The 17,860-nt window shown below is 39.0% G+C and overlaps 1 protein-coding gene across 11 annotated transcripts; it reads right to left on the reverse strand.

Moving 5' to 3' along the window:
* Positions 1-612: 612 nt before the first annotated feature.
* Positions 613-15,791, reverse strand: LOC114307624 (protein CLP1 homolog). 11 transcript variants are annotated; one of them, XM_082924516.1, is made up of 12 exons: positions 15,633-15,703; positions 9,666-9,753; positions 8,842-9,125; positions 8,186-8,254; positions 7,971-8,063; positions 6,415-6,656; positions 6,100-6,238; positions 5,915-5,971; positions 1,646-1,780; positions 1,237-1,472; positions 1,003-1,047; positions 613-912 (listed from the first exon to the last, which is right to left on the reverse strand). In XM_082924516.1, the coding sequence occupies exons 3-12, from the start codon at positions 9,055-9,057 to the stop codon at positions 825-827; spliced, it is 1,320 nt and encodes a 439-aa protein (XP_082780642.1). In that variant the 5' UTR covers positions 9,058-9,125; positions 9,666-9,753; positions 15,633-15,703; the 3' UTR covers positions 613-824. The 11 variants fall into 11 exon arrangements, with proteins under 11 accessions (XP_082780642.1, XP_082780662.1, XP_082780635.1 ...); XM_082924536.1 differs by having other exon boundaries at positions 8,842-9,103; positions 15,633-15,679; XM_082924509.1 differs by lacking the exon at positions 9,666-9,753 and adding an exon at positions 13,365-13,495 and having other exon boundaries at positions 8,842-9,103; positions 15,633-15,671.
* Between the last annotated feature and the right edge of the window lie 2,069 nt (positions 15,792-17,860).

Here is a 17,860-nt window from a genome sequence, read left to right on the forward strand (position 1 = left end):
TAATATTTATTTTTTATGGGCTTTTATGTAGCTTTTGGATTGCCAAAATTAAAACAAGCTAATAAAAAAATCAAATAAAAGACCAAAACGGCATCTTTTTGAGACATTTAAGCCATGAAAATTCAAATCACCTAGCATTGTTGTATTTTAAGTGATTATGTGGTTAACTCTGATTGATTCTATGTCTGAATATTTATTGAATTCACAGAATTCACAGGTTCTCTCCCAAGAGAAATATTTGGGCTTCCTCATGCCTTTTATGATATAATTATGAATATTATGTCACAGATCAAAATTAAAAAATAAAAAATCACGTACATTACTGGATCAAGATTAAAAAATAAAAGATCACGTTCATTACTAAACCAACCCTCGTGTCCCAATTAAATTAATCCTCATGCCAATTGAATTCTTTTTCGACATTATGCTCTATAAAAAATTATATCCTCAATTAAATTAATTAAATTTATTTATTTTTACTATCACATCTCACGTCAATTTAAGGTCCCTAACATTTCTATTTAGGGTCATTTATCTGCCTAACATTTCTATTTAGGATGATTTATCATTGAATTTTTTATGTACCAAAAAAATAATAATAATAATAAAAAATTGCAAGCATCAACCATGTTATCAGCTAGCTATCTGTGAATATACACATTACAGTGAATCATATGCAAAATAATCCTCTCAGCAGAATAAATGGGTTTCACCTCTTAAAACCCCCTTGCAGTGTCAGTACAAGCATTAAACATACACAAATCAGTGATAAGATTAACACTGAACGATTTGAGGAAAATGAGGAATGCAGTTAGTTGGGCACTTTAGGTTTCAAGCCATGTCAAAGTTCCCATGATCAAGAATCTGCTCGGGAGTTCCCCAGCCGATGGTGCAAGGTATGTAATTTTCTTCCTGAAAATGATAAATTAGAATTTAAGAAAAGAATAGAAAAAAAAAAGCGTATGAACCACATCAAGTAATGAAGAATTTTGAAATCCAAACCTCAGAATGTCTATGTCTGTGATATAGATGAACCCCGCGACATTACTATAAGAAAAAAGTAATTATTCAGTTCATGCACTTAAACAAGGTTAAAAAATTTACAGATGAGTCAACTTAAATCATGAGGCCAAATGTACATTATAGTGGCGACATTCAAAAAAGTTTTACTAATTCACCTCCCATCTTATGATACCATGGATTTTGAAAAAAGAAAGGCAAGGACATTGCCTATACCTTGAAATAATTTGGTCTGGTTCTTTGGCGAAAGAAACAGCAAGAACCAAATGAAGCAAATCCCGGTTGATATTCACAAGAACCAATCGTGTAGGGTCGGCAGCAGGCTCTGCGCCAATTGGCAGGGCTGAACGTGGGGCCTGTGGTCCACCACCAATTCTATAGACAGACAAATCACTGAAACTTGTGATATTGGAATGTGGGGAAAGATCATTTGCAAGGCCATAAAAATATTCCTGGAATAAAAAATATCGGCATGATTTAGCTTTATAACAAGGAAACACAAAAGGATTTGTTGAAAAAGGCAGGAAATTTGTAAATAATCATTCAAGATTTTCTCCATACTAACACAAATAACTAAATGATTGACAAACTTCCTATATATATAACCAAAAAGGCTGATGTTTACCCTTATTCTGTAGCTCCTGGCCTTTTGACGGACTTTTGCATTCCTCGATACAACACCACCTGATTTTTGAAGTTTCACAACATCAACATTTGGCTTGCTTTTCAATACATCTTTCAGCATGCTGCAAAGTTTCTCCTGCAGAGAGTTTGGGTGAGCTTAAAAACATGAACCACCCCAGGGTGAAAATTGAATCTGAAATAGTTTCTTAAGTTACTAGCAACCAGTGCACATGCAAAACTAACGGACAAAATTGAACTTAATGACATTCAGTAGCAATGCAGTGAGATACAGCCACAATCGTAATATTTAAAATCAAAAACTAAAAAGAAACTTCCCAGAAGCACGATCAGAGTGTGGATATAATTAGTTTATCTGGAGAAACATGGTTTTCGATTGTTAAAATGGTAAATTTGAGCTGAAAAGCTTATCAATGTATCTCATTCTTTGACATGTCAACAACGGCATTGTTGTTTGAATATCATAATATATTAAGCCTGTAAGAAAAATTGATGTATATTATTGATTGATTGATATTTGTTCTGTTACAATGGATTGATTATATAGATGTAGGTTAGGTGGTGGTATGTGAGGAGTAGGTGAGTGTATGGTAGGTGATGGTAAGTGTGTGGTAGGTGATGGTAAATTCTAACAGCCCCCCGCAAACTCAAGGAGGATAGAAACTAACCAACTTGAGTTTGAAGAGAGGAACAAAACAAGAAAATACATTAAAAATAAAAAAGGATAGGAGACACTGTATGGTCGTGTCAGACCATTGGTGAAAACACTGGATGGTGGTGTCATAACGTTGTAGAGGACACTGTATGGTGGTGTCATAACGTTGTAGAGGACACTGTATGGGGGTGTCATAACGGTGTAGAGGACACTGGATGGCGGTGTCAGACCGATGTAGAAGACAGTTTATGGGGTCATGTCGGACCGTTGTAGAAGACAGTTTATGGGGTCATGTCGGACCGTTGTAGCAGACAATGTTGTGACAGTTTACGGAGTCTTGCTGGACCCTTGTAGAAACTAACCGGAATCAATGTCGGGACAGTTTACAAAGTCTTGTCGGACCCATGAAGGAGCTAACCGGAATCAATGTCGGGACAATTTACAGAGTCTTGTCGGACCCTTGTAGAAACTAACCGGAATCAATGTCGGGACAGTTTACAGAGTCTTGTCGGACCCCTAAAAAAGTCGCACCCTCAAAAGGTGTGCCCAATCTGTCAAAAGGCGTGCCATCAAAAGGCGTGCCCAATCCATAAAAAGGCGTGCCATCAAAAGGCGTGCCCAATCCATAAAAAGACGTACCATCAAAAGGCGCGCCAGACACGCGGCGGTGCACGTGATCGACAGTGCGCGTATCGGCCTCTTCGTCATGTGCTATATAAATGAAGGCGGAGGAAACCAAACCAGACTGAAACCTTTGAACTGGTCATTCTGAAACAATCTGTAAATACTCTGTATCCAACCCTTCTCGGAAACACTCAGCAACCCAAAAAAACATGGCCTCTTCTTCCCGTTCAGCTACCCAGAACATGGCCTCATCTTCCCGAGGTCTGCACACTCTCTTTCCCGACCTCAACGAGTCAACAGGAGAGATAACAGGTGCGGTGGCCCGTGAACCTCAACCAAACACCTCTGGTTTTGCTCCGTTGAACTTTCCGATGCGGTCGGTGGAGCAAAGAATGGCAGTGCAGTCGGATGTGGAGGCCAATCAGTATACCTTGAAGTCATGTGTGGAAACCATGACTGCGGTTACAAATTTGTCGAACCGGCTGCAGAGTAGGGCAAATGAGGTGCAGCAGTTAAACTCCCAGCTGGCTCTGCTTCAACGCATGTATAAGGATGCGCGAGCAGAGATAAGTGTGCTAAAGGCAGAAAACAAGGAGCTGAAGCGGAAGGCCACCGTGATGTTCCGATTTGGAGGTCCACCATATGCTGTAGTGGAGGAGCAGGGTGGAGTGATCGTGCCCAGTGGAGTGGGAAACACGGAGGCAACACCGTCAAGGGCCGCCCAGGACGGAGGCAAGAAGAAAAGACCGGCGGCAGAGTAGAGAAGAAAAATCCCGCCTGTGGATGTGGTTTTGTTGTTTTGGTTTGTTTGTTTGTGTTTTTTTTTTTTTTTTTTTTTGTGTAAAATTGTGATCGGGGTTGATCCCTGAGATGAATAAAATATGATTTGGTGTGCAAAGCTATATGGTATGAAGGGAATTGGAAAAAGATTAAAAAGAATGTGAAAGAAAAATAAAGAAAAAATAATAAAAATATATTTAAAATCAAAAAATGAAAGATGGAGGAAATAAGGAAAGTGGTTTGGAGAAAATAAATAAAAATAAAAATAATGGAGTTGGAAATCAAACGGAGGAGAGATGAAGATTTTTTTTTATTTTTATTTTAATATAATATAATAAAAAGAGATTAAAAAAAAAAAAGAAGAGGATTTAGAGAAAAATAAATAAAAAAAATAGATTTAGAAATTAAACGGAAGAAAGAGTGAGGAGAAGCCCACGTGGGTGGCTTTGTTTTTTTTTTTTTTAAGATAAAATAAAATAAAATAATAAAATAAGGAAAGTGTCATAAAAGGGATGCACATGGGTTCTGAGGTGGTTCATAATAATAATAAAAATAAACGGAAGTGGGAATAAAAGGGATGATTGTAAGAGATAGTAGTGTGTCGGGTGTGGTTTGTTTTTGTTGTGTTTAATAATAATAATAAGAATAAAAAATAGAGAAAGAAAAGGGAGAATATTTGTGAGTGGAGGATGTTGGGGCAATGGTGTAATGATCAAAAAGAAAAAATAAAACATAAAATAATGATTTGAAAAACTAGTGATGGTGTGTGAATCTGTGAGTGGGGTGCAAAAAGAGGAAGGAAAGGGTTGAAAAGTGGACAAAGATGTGCATGTCCTTGAGTGGAGAGAGGAAGTGGGTTAAAAAACAAATGGTGGGAGATGTAAACCGAGAGAGAGAGATGTAAACCGAATCTGAGCTGGAGAAAAATATCCTTTGCAGGGTCAACAACATCGAAAGCCATCAGCGTCTTCTTTGCTTAGCACGTTTCCAAGACTGTCCACCTTTTATCTTCCATTTCTCCACCCCTCCAGGACGGTTCTGTTCTTCACTCTCTCGAACCTTGCGCTTCCTGTACTCCCCAAGGGTATGATCAGAGAGTAGCTCATCAGCAAGGGTTGCTTTCCTCTCCTTCTTAGTAAGCCGACCTGTGAAGAAGTCTGATGCCGACTCTATCACTGTGCCCACCTGGAAATACATGGGAACTGTTCTCGATTTTGAATCACCCTTCTTGTAGTGTCTCTTTGGATCAATGACGCTCCTCAACTTGAGTAGCTGGAGATCTTTCTTCAACTCAGGGATGAGGGTTTGGGCCACCATGTCAAACCAATTCTTCCCAGCAGTATCTTTGAATTGCTTCCTCAGTAATTTGTTCAATTTTTTAGGGTTGTTCGGTGGAACAAACAAGCCTCCTCGAACTTTGCCTGAAAGTAGTAGTAGTAGTGCTGTGGTATATAAATCTAACACAAAGCTCATAGATGGAAGAAGGTGGTGGTATTTTGGTGGGCTATCCGTGGCAATTGGAACTTCTGTGTTTGATGGAAGTAAGCTTGGGATTGAGCCATACTCTGTGGAGGTGTTGAAAATTCCAGCGGGCAGCAAAGGCATGGGTGCCAGCCGACTGCCCGCCGGAAAAAAAGGAATATAGGCCTAAATCTTATTGCTCTGATACCATGTAAGAAAAATTGATGTATATTATTGATTGATTGATATTTGTTCTGTTACAATGGATTGATTATATAGATGTAGGTTAGGTGGTGGTATGTGAGGAGTAGGTGAGTGTATGGTAGGTGATGGTAAGTGTGTGGTAGGTGATGGTAAATTCTAACAAAGCCCAATGTTGCAGTTAAGTAAAACTTATTGGCAGCTTAAAAAAATACAAAAATTAAAAATTGAAGTAATCCAATCGCAGCTGCAAAAAAAGTGAGCACTTGCAGCTTATTGAATTTAGAAAACAAATAAACTAAAAGCCTGACAAGTTATACCAAACAGTCGGCTTTGCCAAAATGCAGCAGCCCACAACAAACATTTTCAAAACTTAAGGCAAAAAAAGCTGCTTCTAAGTAGTTTTACTGAAGTGGCACGCAAACAACTATCCTAACCAAATCAAAGCAAATGCAATTCATAATAGGATTAGTTTTAATTAGATCACAGCAATACACACAGGACAAAAGTTTTCATATGGAAAGCATTTACCTGACCCAAAACCAGAACAACATTAGCATTGAATGCATCAATTGCGTGAAGAAGCAACTGCATCAACATACAAAAAGATACTACACTAATTAAACAACACATCCCACATAATCGATACTAATAGAGCACCCCTGAATTTTAATATAACAAGCAGGACTAACAATGGAAACTTGAAACTCAGTTACCTCATAACCAACACCCTCTATCCATCCCATGGTATTTATTACCATGCCTGCAGCTCGAGATTCTGCATTTCCGGCGAACTGTCTCTCCAGAGTCTGAGCAAGCTCCTTCACAAGCACCTTGTACAAATCTGCATTGACACTGTGAAGTACCAGTTCTAAGAACATCCATGATAACTGGATACAGAAAAGTTAAAATCAAACAAGAAGTGATAAATGGAAATACAAGCTTCTGTATTCACGTGTAACCAATCTAATAAGTAAAATGAAAGGTGAACAACTAACGGTCAAAATTGATGAAGAAAAAAAAATCATTACCTAGGAGTTGTGTGTCCGTAGAAGTAAACAAGAGGCATTTCCAGAGGGATTCCATCCACCAGATCAATTGGCATTTCAATTGGCGTAGCAGCAATACATCCAGGAATGGTTATAGTTCCTTGGCCAATATCCATATCCACAAAAGTAGGTTTCCAACCTTGTTTGGCTGCCCAACTAAGAAGCATCCTTGACAAGGTACTCTTTCCAGAATCTGTAGGCCCCACAACAATTACCCTGGGACCCTGAACCAAGGAAAAAAAAAGAGAGACCTGATAAATAAATCAAATCACACGAGGGATAATCTGAGTTGTATTAAATTATGAATGCACATTCAGGAAACTGTCTCCTCAATCCCCCAAATACCTGGGAACATGGCACAAATACACCTTAAATTTCCCACCAAAATCTTTTTCTCTTCAACCCAAACCTTTAGTAATCAAACCCAAAAAACAATCCTTGGCTATTCTTTCACTTAAACAAACCCTACCAGCCAAATAAACTGGAATTACATCTACAGGTGCTGCAACACTTATGTTACAAGAAGGAACACTTCAACAGACATAGCACTGGTTTTGAATACTTCAGTCTCATCTAATATGCATCAAAATGCAGTTTAGTCTACAAATCAATGGGATAGTTATGTTTTGTATTCATTTATACACCAATATTTCCTTGTTGAAAAAAATTTAGCCAAGCAGACATCATAAGCGGTTTCTTTCTCCCAATCTTATTAAAAAATGAATTCTACTAAAGAAAGTAATTGTGCATCTATCCACATGTATGTAAATATTTATTATTACACCTCAAGTGCCACTTATTATCATGCTGTCTAGATCCCAATCTTTATTAAAGTAAAACTCATTGATGTAGTAGCCGTGTAGATTGACCAAAGCTTGAAACATAAAACAAAAAAACAACGCCCAAATAGTACACATTAATGTATGTTTTAGCTCTCATGGTGCGTTTTGGCTCACTCAAAGTGAGTAGCATTCCTTTTTTTAGTTTCAATCACTTGGTGACTGATTTATACTTTCATTATCCAATTCAATTTGATCTGACATAGGAATTTCAATGTTCTAAAGTATGCCTTCTTTTCATTGTCTTCAAAATGTTTGATAGAATTTCTCTATCACGGAAGTTTTGTTTAGTAGTTTAGCCAAACATGAGGGAAAATAATATTTTACCATAAACATTTACAGGAAAATATTTTACAATTGCAAATGTTTTATGCCAAAACATATGGGGCATTATGAAATTTTAAGGCTGGAAGTGTTTGGATCAAAACAACAAAGAAGGGTAGAAATCATTGTCAACGTCTTTCTTGGAAGTGTGAAGGATATCTCTTATTTATGATGGAATTTGTTACTCAATTTCAAAAGTGATTGCTCCCATGTTCAGTCAAAACTGCACTGTAAAACAACTAGTTTGGAAACTTCTACAAGATTCCAGATGATAAATAATAATTAAACAGGCATATGATTCCATGTACCAATTCTTTCTTTGTTTTCTATTTGTATCTTTTCTTTGGCAAATCAAATGTACAAATAAAGTAATACCTGTGAAGAATCAGAGTCATTAGGTGATGCTTTAGCACGATTTCTACGTCCTTCCAGTACAGCATGCACATTTACATAGCTAATCATTGGTGTCTGTAATCAATAATGCAAAGCTTTATCATCATTAAAAAAAACTTTTTGAAATATTACTGTTAACAAATATGCCAGCATAATACTAGATTATGATGCAAAACTGATTTACAGAACAAGCATACTTCATCTGCTGTATAATCAGTTTCAGTAGTGCCATCCAATTCAATTGTGGCTCCATACCAAGTATAAACCTGATACATGAGATTGAATATCAATCAAGACGAGGTTAGAGAACACACTAACTTACAATATAAACAATAATTTATTCCAATCACTTCAGCTGAGTTCCTTTAGTAGGTGTCAGAAAATTTATACTAAATGATATGCTACCAAGCAATTGGCTCAAATGCACTTTGATTATTGGCCAATAAAATCCTACCTACTGGAGAGATAGTTGGAGAGGTGACAACAACCCTGAACACCAATAAACCAGAAAAAGATGGCTTATTTTGTGAAAGAATTTTTGGGCCTATAAAAGTGGAATTTGTGCTTGTGGAAATTATCGAGTAATTGGAGATGAAAAGTATCTTCTTCTTCTTCATTAATGATTACAATATACAACTAGTTTTAACATTAACTGGAAGGACCTCCCTGAAGTTTTGTCTTATGGAAAAAAAAAAAAAAACCATTAGGGATCAAAATACAGAGTGAGAGTGGATTCACTGTCATTTTGATTAATGATAGTTAGTTATAACTATTTGTCTGTCTATATATACCAGTGTGTATGTGTGTCTGAAAATATCAAAAAAGATTATAATCATATGTTTGTGATGCTTACTGCGAATTTGAGCCTGGGAGGAAAGGTGAGCCAGATTTCGGGAGCAATTTCAGTGCCAAAGATCTCGGCTGTGCCAGTAAGGAGCCGAAGGCGGAGAGGTGTGTCAGGACCAACTTCAATTCTCAGCTCGCATTCTTTGTCTAGCTTCACCGGCCTTATCGCCGATGGTCCTCCTGCCCCTGCTGGTGGACCCACAGCTGAACCTCCGAATGCCATGATCAATCTCTTTCTGGTGTATCTCTCCTGCTCTTTGCTCCCCTGTCTTTGAATATTTTCAAAACGTACTGCCAAATTAGAGCAGTTGCAAGGGTCATGGGAGTGTTAATTGCTAGGGTTTTCTCAAAATGTTTTGCTCAAAACTTACTACTGATAAGAGAAAAGGATTAAAAAAAAGGGGGGCCCATTTTACAAACATTTAAGTTGCCTCTTGAAACATTTTTGCCAGCCAGCTCTACCTATGGTCCTATCCTCAATCGATTCAATCATGTATTTTCTCTGTGCCTAAGCAGCATGGGAGTGGGTACGTGCATGTTGATAGGGTAAAACTTCAAAAGCTAAGATACGGGTATAGTCCGGTACGTCCTATATGACATATAATAATTAAAAAAATCAAATGCAAAAATTAATTAGTTGCACTCATGCTTTATAGCTTTTGTGTCTTGACTAACATTCATTTTTAGCCTACTAGTCCCTGTACCAGATAGATAACTCAGCAAAAGGCAACAAACCACCAACCAAAAGGATGGAATATAAAAGACAAAAGAAATGAAATCAAAAACATCTAATCTGGTATTTATTGCGTAATGTAATAAGTTAACAGATACCGTTGATCTCAGAGGTGTGAACTAGTTACTTTTCTTCAAGCGTTATTCTGATTTGTAATTTCCATTCATTGAGATTACCCCAAGATTACTGTAATTTGACAGAAGCAATTGTGATACCTAGATACAATCCTATACATGTATAAGTAGGAATTTTATCCAGAGTCAAGCTTAACCAATATGAATTACGGTTACAGCTCCCCCTTGGTCACAAAATATTTGTAATTTATTAGAAAAAATACTGTATTATTGATTGTTATTGATTACAAGATTGTTTGATATTGTGTTATGTATTACAACTCCTATATATAGAAGAGAAGGTGGTAGTAGGTGTAGTGTAGTGGAGGTGGTAGGTGAAGTGGGTGCTAGTGGAGATAGTGGAGGTGGTAGGTGAAGTGGGTGCTAGTGGAGATGGTAGGTGGAGGAGTAAATTGGTAAATTCTAACAGCCCCCCGCAAACTCAAGGAGGATAGAAACTAACCAACTTGAGTTTGGAGAGAGGAACAAAACAAGAAAATACATAAAAAGAAAAAAGGATAGGAGACACTGTATGGTCGTGTCAGACCGTTGGTGAAGACACTGTATGGGGGTGTCAGACCGATGTAGAAGACAGTTTATGGGGTCATGTCGGACCGTTGTAGAAGACAGTTTATGGGGTCATGTCGGACCGTTGTAGAAGACAGTTTATGGGGTCATGTCGGACCGTTTGTAGAAGACAGTTTATGGGGTCATGTCGGACCGTTGTAGAAGACAGTTTATGGGGTCATGTCGGACCGTTGTAGAAGACAGTTTATGGGGTCATGTCGGACCGTTTGTAGAAGACAGTTTACGGAGTCTTGCTGGACCCTTGTAGAAACTAACCGGAATCTATGTCGGGACAGTTTACAGAGTCTTGTCGGACCCTTGTAGAAACTAACCGGAATCTATGTCGGGACAGTTTACAGAGTCTTGTCGGACCCTTTAAAAAATCGCATCCTCAAAAGGTGCGCTCAATTTTTTAAAAAGGCGTGCCATCAAAAGGCGTGCCCAATTCATAAAAAGGCGTGTCCACTTTATTAAAAGATGTGCCATGAAAAGGCGTGCCAGTTTGTCGGGCGGCAAGAGGCGCGCGATGCGCGTGGCTGCCTCGGCTATAAGACAGAGGCTGAGGCTGAGGCAAAAACACCTGTGAGAGATATTCTGAGAGAGATTTCTGAGTGAGATTCTGTATAACACTCTGTTGCCCAGAAAATGGCTTCGTCTTCGTCTTCCCGTGGACTGCTCACCCTCTTTCCCGACCTCAACGAGTCAACAAGAGAGAGAACTGGTGCGGTGGCACTGGAACCTCAACCAAGCGCCCCGGAGTTTGCTCCGTTGAACTTTCCGATGCGGTCGGTGGAGCAAAGAATGGCAGTGCAGTCGGATGTGGAGGCCAATCAGTATACTCTGAAGGCATGTGTGGAAAGCATGACGGCGGTCACAAATTTGTCGAACCGGCTGCAGAGTAGGACAAATGAGGTGCAGCAATTAAACGCCCAGCTGGCTCTGCTCCAACGCATGTATAAGGATGCGCGAGCAGAGATAAGCGTGCTAAGGGCAGAAAACAAGGAGCTGAAGCGGAAGGCCACCGTGATGTTCCGATTTGGAGGGCCACCATATGCTGTAGTGGAGGAGCAGGGAGGAGGAAACTTGCTTGGTGGTCTAGGAAGCACGGAGGCAGCACCGTCAAGGACTGCCCAGGACGGAGGCAAGAAGAAGAGACCGGCGGCAGAGTAGAGAAGAAAAATCCCGCCTGTGGAGGTGGTTTTTTTTTTTTTTTTTTTTTTTTTTTTTTTTTTTTTTTATGGTGATCGGGGTGAGCCCCGACAAGAATAAAATGAGGTTGAGTTTGGTGTGCAGTTCATCTGCTTCATTATTATTATTATTATTATTTATTTTATTTTTTTTTTATTTTTTTTTTTTTTAAGAAATAATAATGAAAAAAAAGATTAATAATAAGAATAATAATAATAAGTAAAATGAAGTGTGGGATAAAGGTGAAGAAAAAATTTCGGAAGGTTAAAGTAATAAAAAATAAAAAACAAAAAAGAAAAAAAGGGGAGATTCAAAGGTGTTGGGGCGGGTCCTACCACTAAGGGAAAAAGAAGATGATGAGTGTGCAAAACAGTGTGTGGTTCGTGTCCTTGTCAAAAGGAGGAGTAAAATAATAAAAAAAAATATGAGTGGGGAACAAGAGTGCCTGGAAAGGAGAAAAAGTATGGGTTGGAGTAGCATCATTTAGTGGAGGGTAACTCCAGCTTTCTGACATATCCTCAAGACCAGTAAATGGACGAACCAAACCTCTTTCCCTCAGAGATTTATGGGTGCTGAATCTGAACAACAAACACGTTGTCAGACGCTAATCTCTTTATGTCACTTGCAACTGATACTGTGTCTCGGCCAGATGCAACCACCAGTAAAGGGCCATCCTTCTCAAATGTCTCACGAGCCATGGCAACAATCTTCTTTACATCTGCTTCTAAAATGGAGGCTAAGCCTCTACTGCCACCATTTTCTGTATGCAAAGATACAAGTTTCTTCCCTCTACCGACTAACAGAATTTGCGTGTAACCATAAATCTGCCTGAGGATGCAATCTAACTTTTTGTGGAGAGAAACTGGGAGCCAGTGAAGCCATTCATTGACTCCTCCTCTTGGTCTTGTAACCCGATATAAAGTTTGCTTCTCGGAAAGACCGAGGGCGCGAACCAGTCCGATGCTTTGGTTCTCGGAGGCCGGAAAACCATTTCCGATGACGAGGGCTCGCCGGATAACGCCGTAAACGCCGCCTTCGAAGATGTCCGGCACGCCCATGGGGGCGCTGCTGGGAGGTTCGGGAAGCTTGATTGGCCTCATCTACTACTTCACTGTCAAAGCAAAACCCTTGAACCAAAAAACACAAGTTCCGAATCGAATCGAATCGAATACAATTCGACAGTTCGAAAGGTTTCTGTGAAAGAATGAGCACTGTTGTGTGGCAGCGCGAGAGAGAGTAATGGCTTATGCACATGCACACCAGTTACTGAAAAACAATCCCAAATCAGCTCCAACATGGGCAATGGACATCCGATCTGGTGGGTTTCCCTGGTGGTGGAAATGGTTGGTATTTATACGGATGTGGTGGTGGTAAGTGGTGCACTGGTGGTGAAGCAGAGTGAAGGTATGTGTAGCAAAATTCTAGCAGACTAGATTGAGGCCCGGCGGGCGGCTAAGGTGAGGTTGCCGCCCGCCGGGGAAGCGAAAATACTAGGTTCTAAACCTGCTCTGATACCATGTAGAAAATACTGTATTATTGATTGTTATTGATTACAAGATTGTTTGATATTGTGTTATGTATTACAACTCCTATATATAGAAGAGAAGGTGGTAGTAGGTGTAGTGTAGTGGAGGTGGTAGGTGAAGTGGGTGCTAGTGGAGATAGTGGAGGTGGTAGGTGAAGTGGGTGCTAGTGGAGATGGTAGGTGGAGGAGTAAATTGGTAAATTCTAACACATAGCAACAAAACACACATAACCCACAGGACAACATTTAGAAAAACTATGATGGGAAAAAAAAAATCCTGACAACAATTGGAAAAAAGGAAAGTGCCATGAATATAGAATAGAAAATCGCACACTGCAGTTCCTCATACTCCATTTGGGCATGGGATCTTCTAACCACTGGATCATGTGTTGAGATTCATGTACCTCAAGATTCTCACATGATTCAATGGTTGGGAATATATTGGGACATGAAGACAGAGCATTTATCAGCAGGGCCGGCCTTGCGTTTTTCGGGGCCCAAGGCAAACATTAAAATGGGGGTCTTCTATATGAAACTACAAAAAAAAAAAAAAAAACTGTGGGGCAAAATGAAATTACTGAATTTAATTTAAATTGAATTAGTTTTTCTATTTTTTCCTTTCATATACAGAACAACCATGATTATAAAATTAATCTAAATTGAAGAGAAATTCAACTAAGATAGATTATCTAAACTCAATAGAAATTCAATTCATAACTACAATTCAAAGAACACCCACAAAATTGGTGAACAACTGAGGAAAATATTTGATTCAAGCAAAACAAAAGCATGACAAAATTTAATCAACAAAAAAATTAGATTAAAAAAATAGGCATTAAAATTAGATTTATGGCACAAATCAAAATTAAAAGCAATGCAATCAATAACTTTAAAAAAAAAAAAAAAAAAAAAAAAAAAAAAAAGAGATTAAATTGAAAGGCAAAGTTCTCAAATCAAATAAGAGCAATGAATTTAAAAGAGCACCGCATCGATTATCTCGTGGCCTAGAATTTGGACTGGCCGTTTGTTTGGTCTCCATACAATTTGCTTCCAACGCTTACAGATGGGAAGGAATAGAAAGCACCAGGTTTAATTGATAGAGTTTTATTATTTACATACTTTACCCAATATATTTTTGTAATTCAACTTGGAACCCCGCATTTTTTTGGGGGCCTTTTGTCTGGACTGTGTTGTGAAGTTAAGTAACTTGGGCTGGTCCTTAATTTAGAGCTACTAATATTACATTGATTAAAAGTATTTCAGGGCCCTTAGATTTGGTTAAATTTTGGGGAACCAAGGCGGCGGCCTTGCTCGCCTTGGGCCAGGGCCAGGCCTGTTTATCGAACACCTACCATGCACACACAGCAAAAATGCATCAATTCTCAATAAAAAGAGAAACTAAAGAAATCCAAGAACAGAAAGTCAAAAAGTCAAAGATATAAAGAGGGAAAACATGCAAATATCATGAAATCAAGTTCAGAATTTTCTATAAAGAAGATCCATAGCCAAAGGTCCCAAACAAAGATAAAGAGGATCAAAGATAACTCTTGAGAGGATTAAGCGAGAGGGACAACAACAAACCTAGAGAGGTAGAGCAGTGAACAACGTTTGTATTGCCTTCAATTTGAGACACTGAAGCAATCTGTTGGAGTCTAGGGTAAGTGGAAAACATTTCATCTAAGATGTGTTTTGAGCAAATTATAGATAGAATGCCTTAATCACGGTACCGGCAGGTATTGTGGTATTATGTTTTCAGGCCGAAATTTCCCGGTATTGGCAAAACTGGCCGAAACCATGCAAAAACTTAGCCGAAACGGAATTGATGGTACGGTAAGATCCGGCTGGTACGGAACCGGATTAACGACTCTACTACAACCATGGTATGTAGTCAGGTACATAATGCAAGATCAATCAATGGTATGTGCTCAAAGACCCAAATTTGCAAGAAAAGGAAATTAACAGTTAAATAAAGGGCATTCAATTTCCAACAAAGTTACCATGGATAATAAGGCCCTATTTAGTATCCTTCCTGTTTTCTCTTTCGATGTTTTCATTTTTTTTTTTCATGATTTTAAAAACAGGAGTAATGAAAAGGATCCATAGTTTCATTTAGTGCAAATAAAGTTTTCAAAAATTCAGAAAATAATTTACAAATAGTGTGTTTCCCCAACCAAAAAAAAAAAAAAACACTGGAAACGCATGCCAAACAAAATAATTTTCATGTTTCAGTTTTCATTCTGTTTTTGAGTATAGAAAACAGAAAAAGAAAACGAGACCAAACACGCCCTAACATCAAATTCAAAGGAAAATTCACAAATTGTTAACGTGAAGGGGTCAGATACAAACTATATAACAAAACTACACCCCTCAATGGAAATTTCATATAACTTTCAGCGACAGACCATGATTTTCCACCATAAATCATACGTCAAAACAACCATAATTCATCAAATTCATAAATATATACACTGCTAATTCAAGTTTGTTTTTTTATTCAATTAAACAAACCCTAATTCATCAAATTCATAAATATACATACTGCTGATTCAAGTTTGCTTTTTTATTCAATTAAACAAGCCCTAATTCATCAAAGCTTTAACTACTAGAAAAGCATACATGAATCGCAAATGTATAGATATACACATATACAGGATGTAACTAGTAAAGCGAACCTTGCAGCAAAGGAGTGAAGCGAGACGGAGAGCAAACTGAAAAAACCTCACCGACCGGTTTATCAGAACCAATCCTTCTAAATCAAACCGTTCAGCGAACCGGCATAAATTCTCAATGGGTTCAGCTCCAGTCTGAGATCGGACTAAACGGTACTGTTGGGTTTGCGGAGGCTCATCACGGGTCTCTTTTTGATAATCCGAACTATTTGATGTGTAAAACTCGTTGAGTACTATATGTCTGCGAAAAATCACTTTAATCGAATATCCATAGCTATGAGATCAAATTAGTTTTGTATAAAAAAAATGGACGGTCAACAAATTAATGGTTGATAAAAAATTAAATTGATCACATAGGATGTGTTTGGTAATGTTTACGTTTTCAGTTTATATTTACAAAAATTTTATAAATTGGTTTTTGTTTATTTTTTGTTTATTTTTAAAAAAACATAAACTACAAACACGTTTAGTAATTGACAAAATGTTTTAAAAAATTTAAAAATATAAAAAAGAGTGAGAAATGGCAAGTGGTGACAAGTGGCGGCGGAAGACGGTGGTGGAAAGTGGTAACGATGGGTGGTGGGTAGTTGGTGGTGGTTGGTGGTGGCGGATGGGTGGGTGACGATAGCGAGTGGTGGGTGGTAGCGAGTGGGTAGTGGTGGTGATGGTGGCAGGTGGATGGCGGATGGATGGGTGACGATGGCGAGTGGTGGGTGATAGCGAGTGGGTGGTGGTGGTGGTAGGTGGATGGCGGATGGCGGGTGGTGGTGGCGGGTAGATGGCGGGTGGTGGTTTGTGGGTGACGGTGGGGGGTGGTGGGTGGTAGCGAATGGGTGGTAGTGGCGGGTGGTGGTGGCAGGTGGGTGGCGAGTGGTGGTAGATGGTGGCAGGTGAATGGCAGGTGGTGATGGTGGGTGGGTGGGTGGGTGGTGGGTGGTGACGGTGGATGGGTGGGTGACGGTGGCGGGTGGTGGGTGATAGCGAGTAAGTGGTCGTGGCGGTGGTAGCAGGTGAGTGGCGAATGGCGGTGGTGGCGGGTAGGTAGGGGGTGGTGGTGGTGGTGGTGGTGGTGGTGGTGGTGGTGGTGGTGGTGGTGGTGGGTGGGTGACGGTGGCGGGTGGTAGGTGGTAGCAAGTGGGTGGTGGTGGTAGCAGGTGGCTAGTGGTGGTGGGTGGTGGTAGGTGGGTGGTGAGTGGTGGTGGCAAGTAGGCGGCAGGTGGTGGTGGTGGCGGGCTGTGGATGGTAGTGGCGGGTGGTGGGTGGTAGCGGGTGGATGGCAGGTGGGTGGTGGGTGGTGGTGGTAGTGGTGGCGAGGGGTAGATGGTGGTGGCGAGTGGGTGGCAGGTGGGTGGTGGCTGGTGGCAGTGACGGGTGGTGGCTGGTGGTTGTAGGTGGGTGGCAGGTGGTGGTGGGGAGTGGGTGGTAGGTGGTGGTGGCGGAAGACAGTGGTGGAAAATGGTGGCGGGTGGTGGCTAGTGTTAGGTGGTAAAAAAAAAAAAACTGAAAACTCAAAATGAAAACACATTTTTTAGCCAAATTTATAAACTGAGACCACTGATTTATGAATCAAAAATTTTACCAAATAAGTTTTTTTTTGAACTTTTTAATTTTTTGTAAATATAAACAGAAAATTGAAAACGTAAGTGCTACCAAACGACACCATAGATATCGATATCCGATCAATGTTATTTTTTATAGAGATATAATACTCGACGATTTTTACATATTTATTAGTTCAAATTATCAAAAAGAAACTCATAGTGGGCCTCCACTGACCCAACAGCACCGTTCAATCTGAGATCGGACTGTACACAAGCTGAATCCATTTTGAATTTTCAGGGTCATTGATCGGACGGTCCAAATGACGTGGAATCTTGACTCACGCTACATAGAAAAACGGGAAACAAATTTAATCTTTTTTTAAAAAAATGCTCGAGAATTTTTATTAATACTATAATTTTTTTTAAATGCATTATATTATAATTTTTTTCATAGAAAAACGAGCAACAATTTTATTTGAAAAGTAAAAAATGCTCGCTATCAGAATTTATTATCTGGTTTTTGAGAAACAAATTATATACTTAATTAATAGTAATTTGTAATTTTTTATTTATTTATTATATAAATACATAATTCCTTAATATTGACTGAATATACTGCCATAGTGAAATTTTCAGAATATAAGATAATTACTACTTATTAGCAAGTTAAATATTTGCTTATGTAAAATT

This window comes from Camellia sinensis, chromosome 1 (genome assembly GCF_055761805.1).
Source record: "Camellia sinensis isolate YWXY chromosome 1, ASM5576180v1, whole genome shotgun sequence".
NCBI classification, from domain to species: Eukaryota; Viridiplantae; Streptophyta; class Magnoliopsida; order Ericales; family Theaceae; genus Camellia; species Camellia sinensis.

What these genes read in the sequence shown, in the direction of transcription:
- LOC114307624 (XM_082924508.1), bottom strand. Translation starts at nt 14,632, where the DNA reads ATGTTTTCCACTTACCCTAGACTCCAACAGATTGCTTCAGTGTCTCAA. An exon ending in ATGACTCTGATTCTTCACAG is followed by an intron (nt 6,657 to 7,970) that starts GTATTACTTTAT and finishes TCCTTGGTTCAG; the next exon opens with GGTCCCAGGGTAATTGTTGT. An exon ending in CCAGGAGCTACAGAATAAGG is followed by an intron (nt 1,473 to 1,645) that starts GTAAACATCAGC and finishes TTTTTATTCCAG; the next exon opens with GAATATTTTTATGGCCTTGC.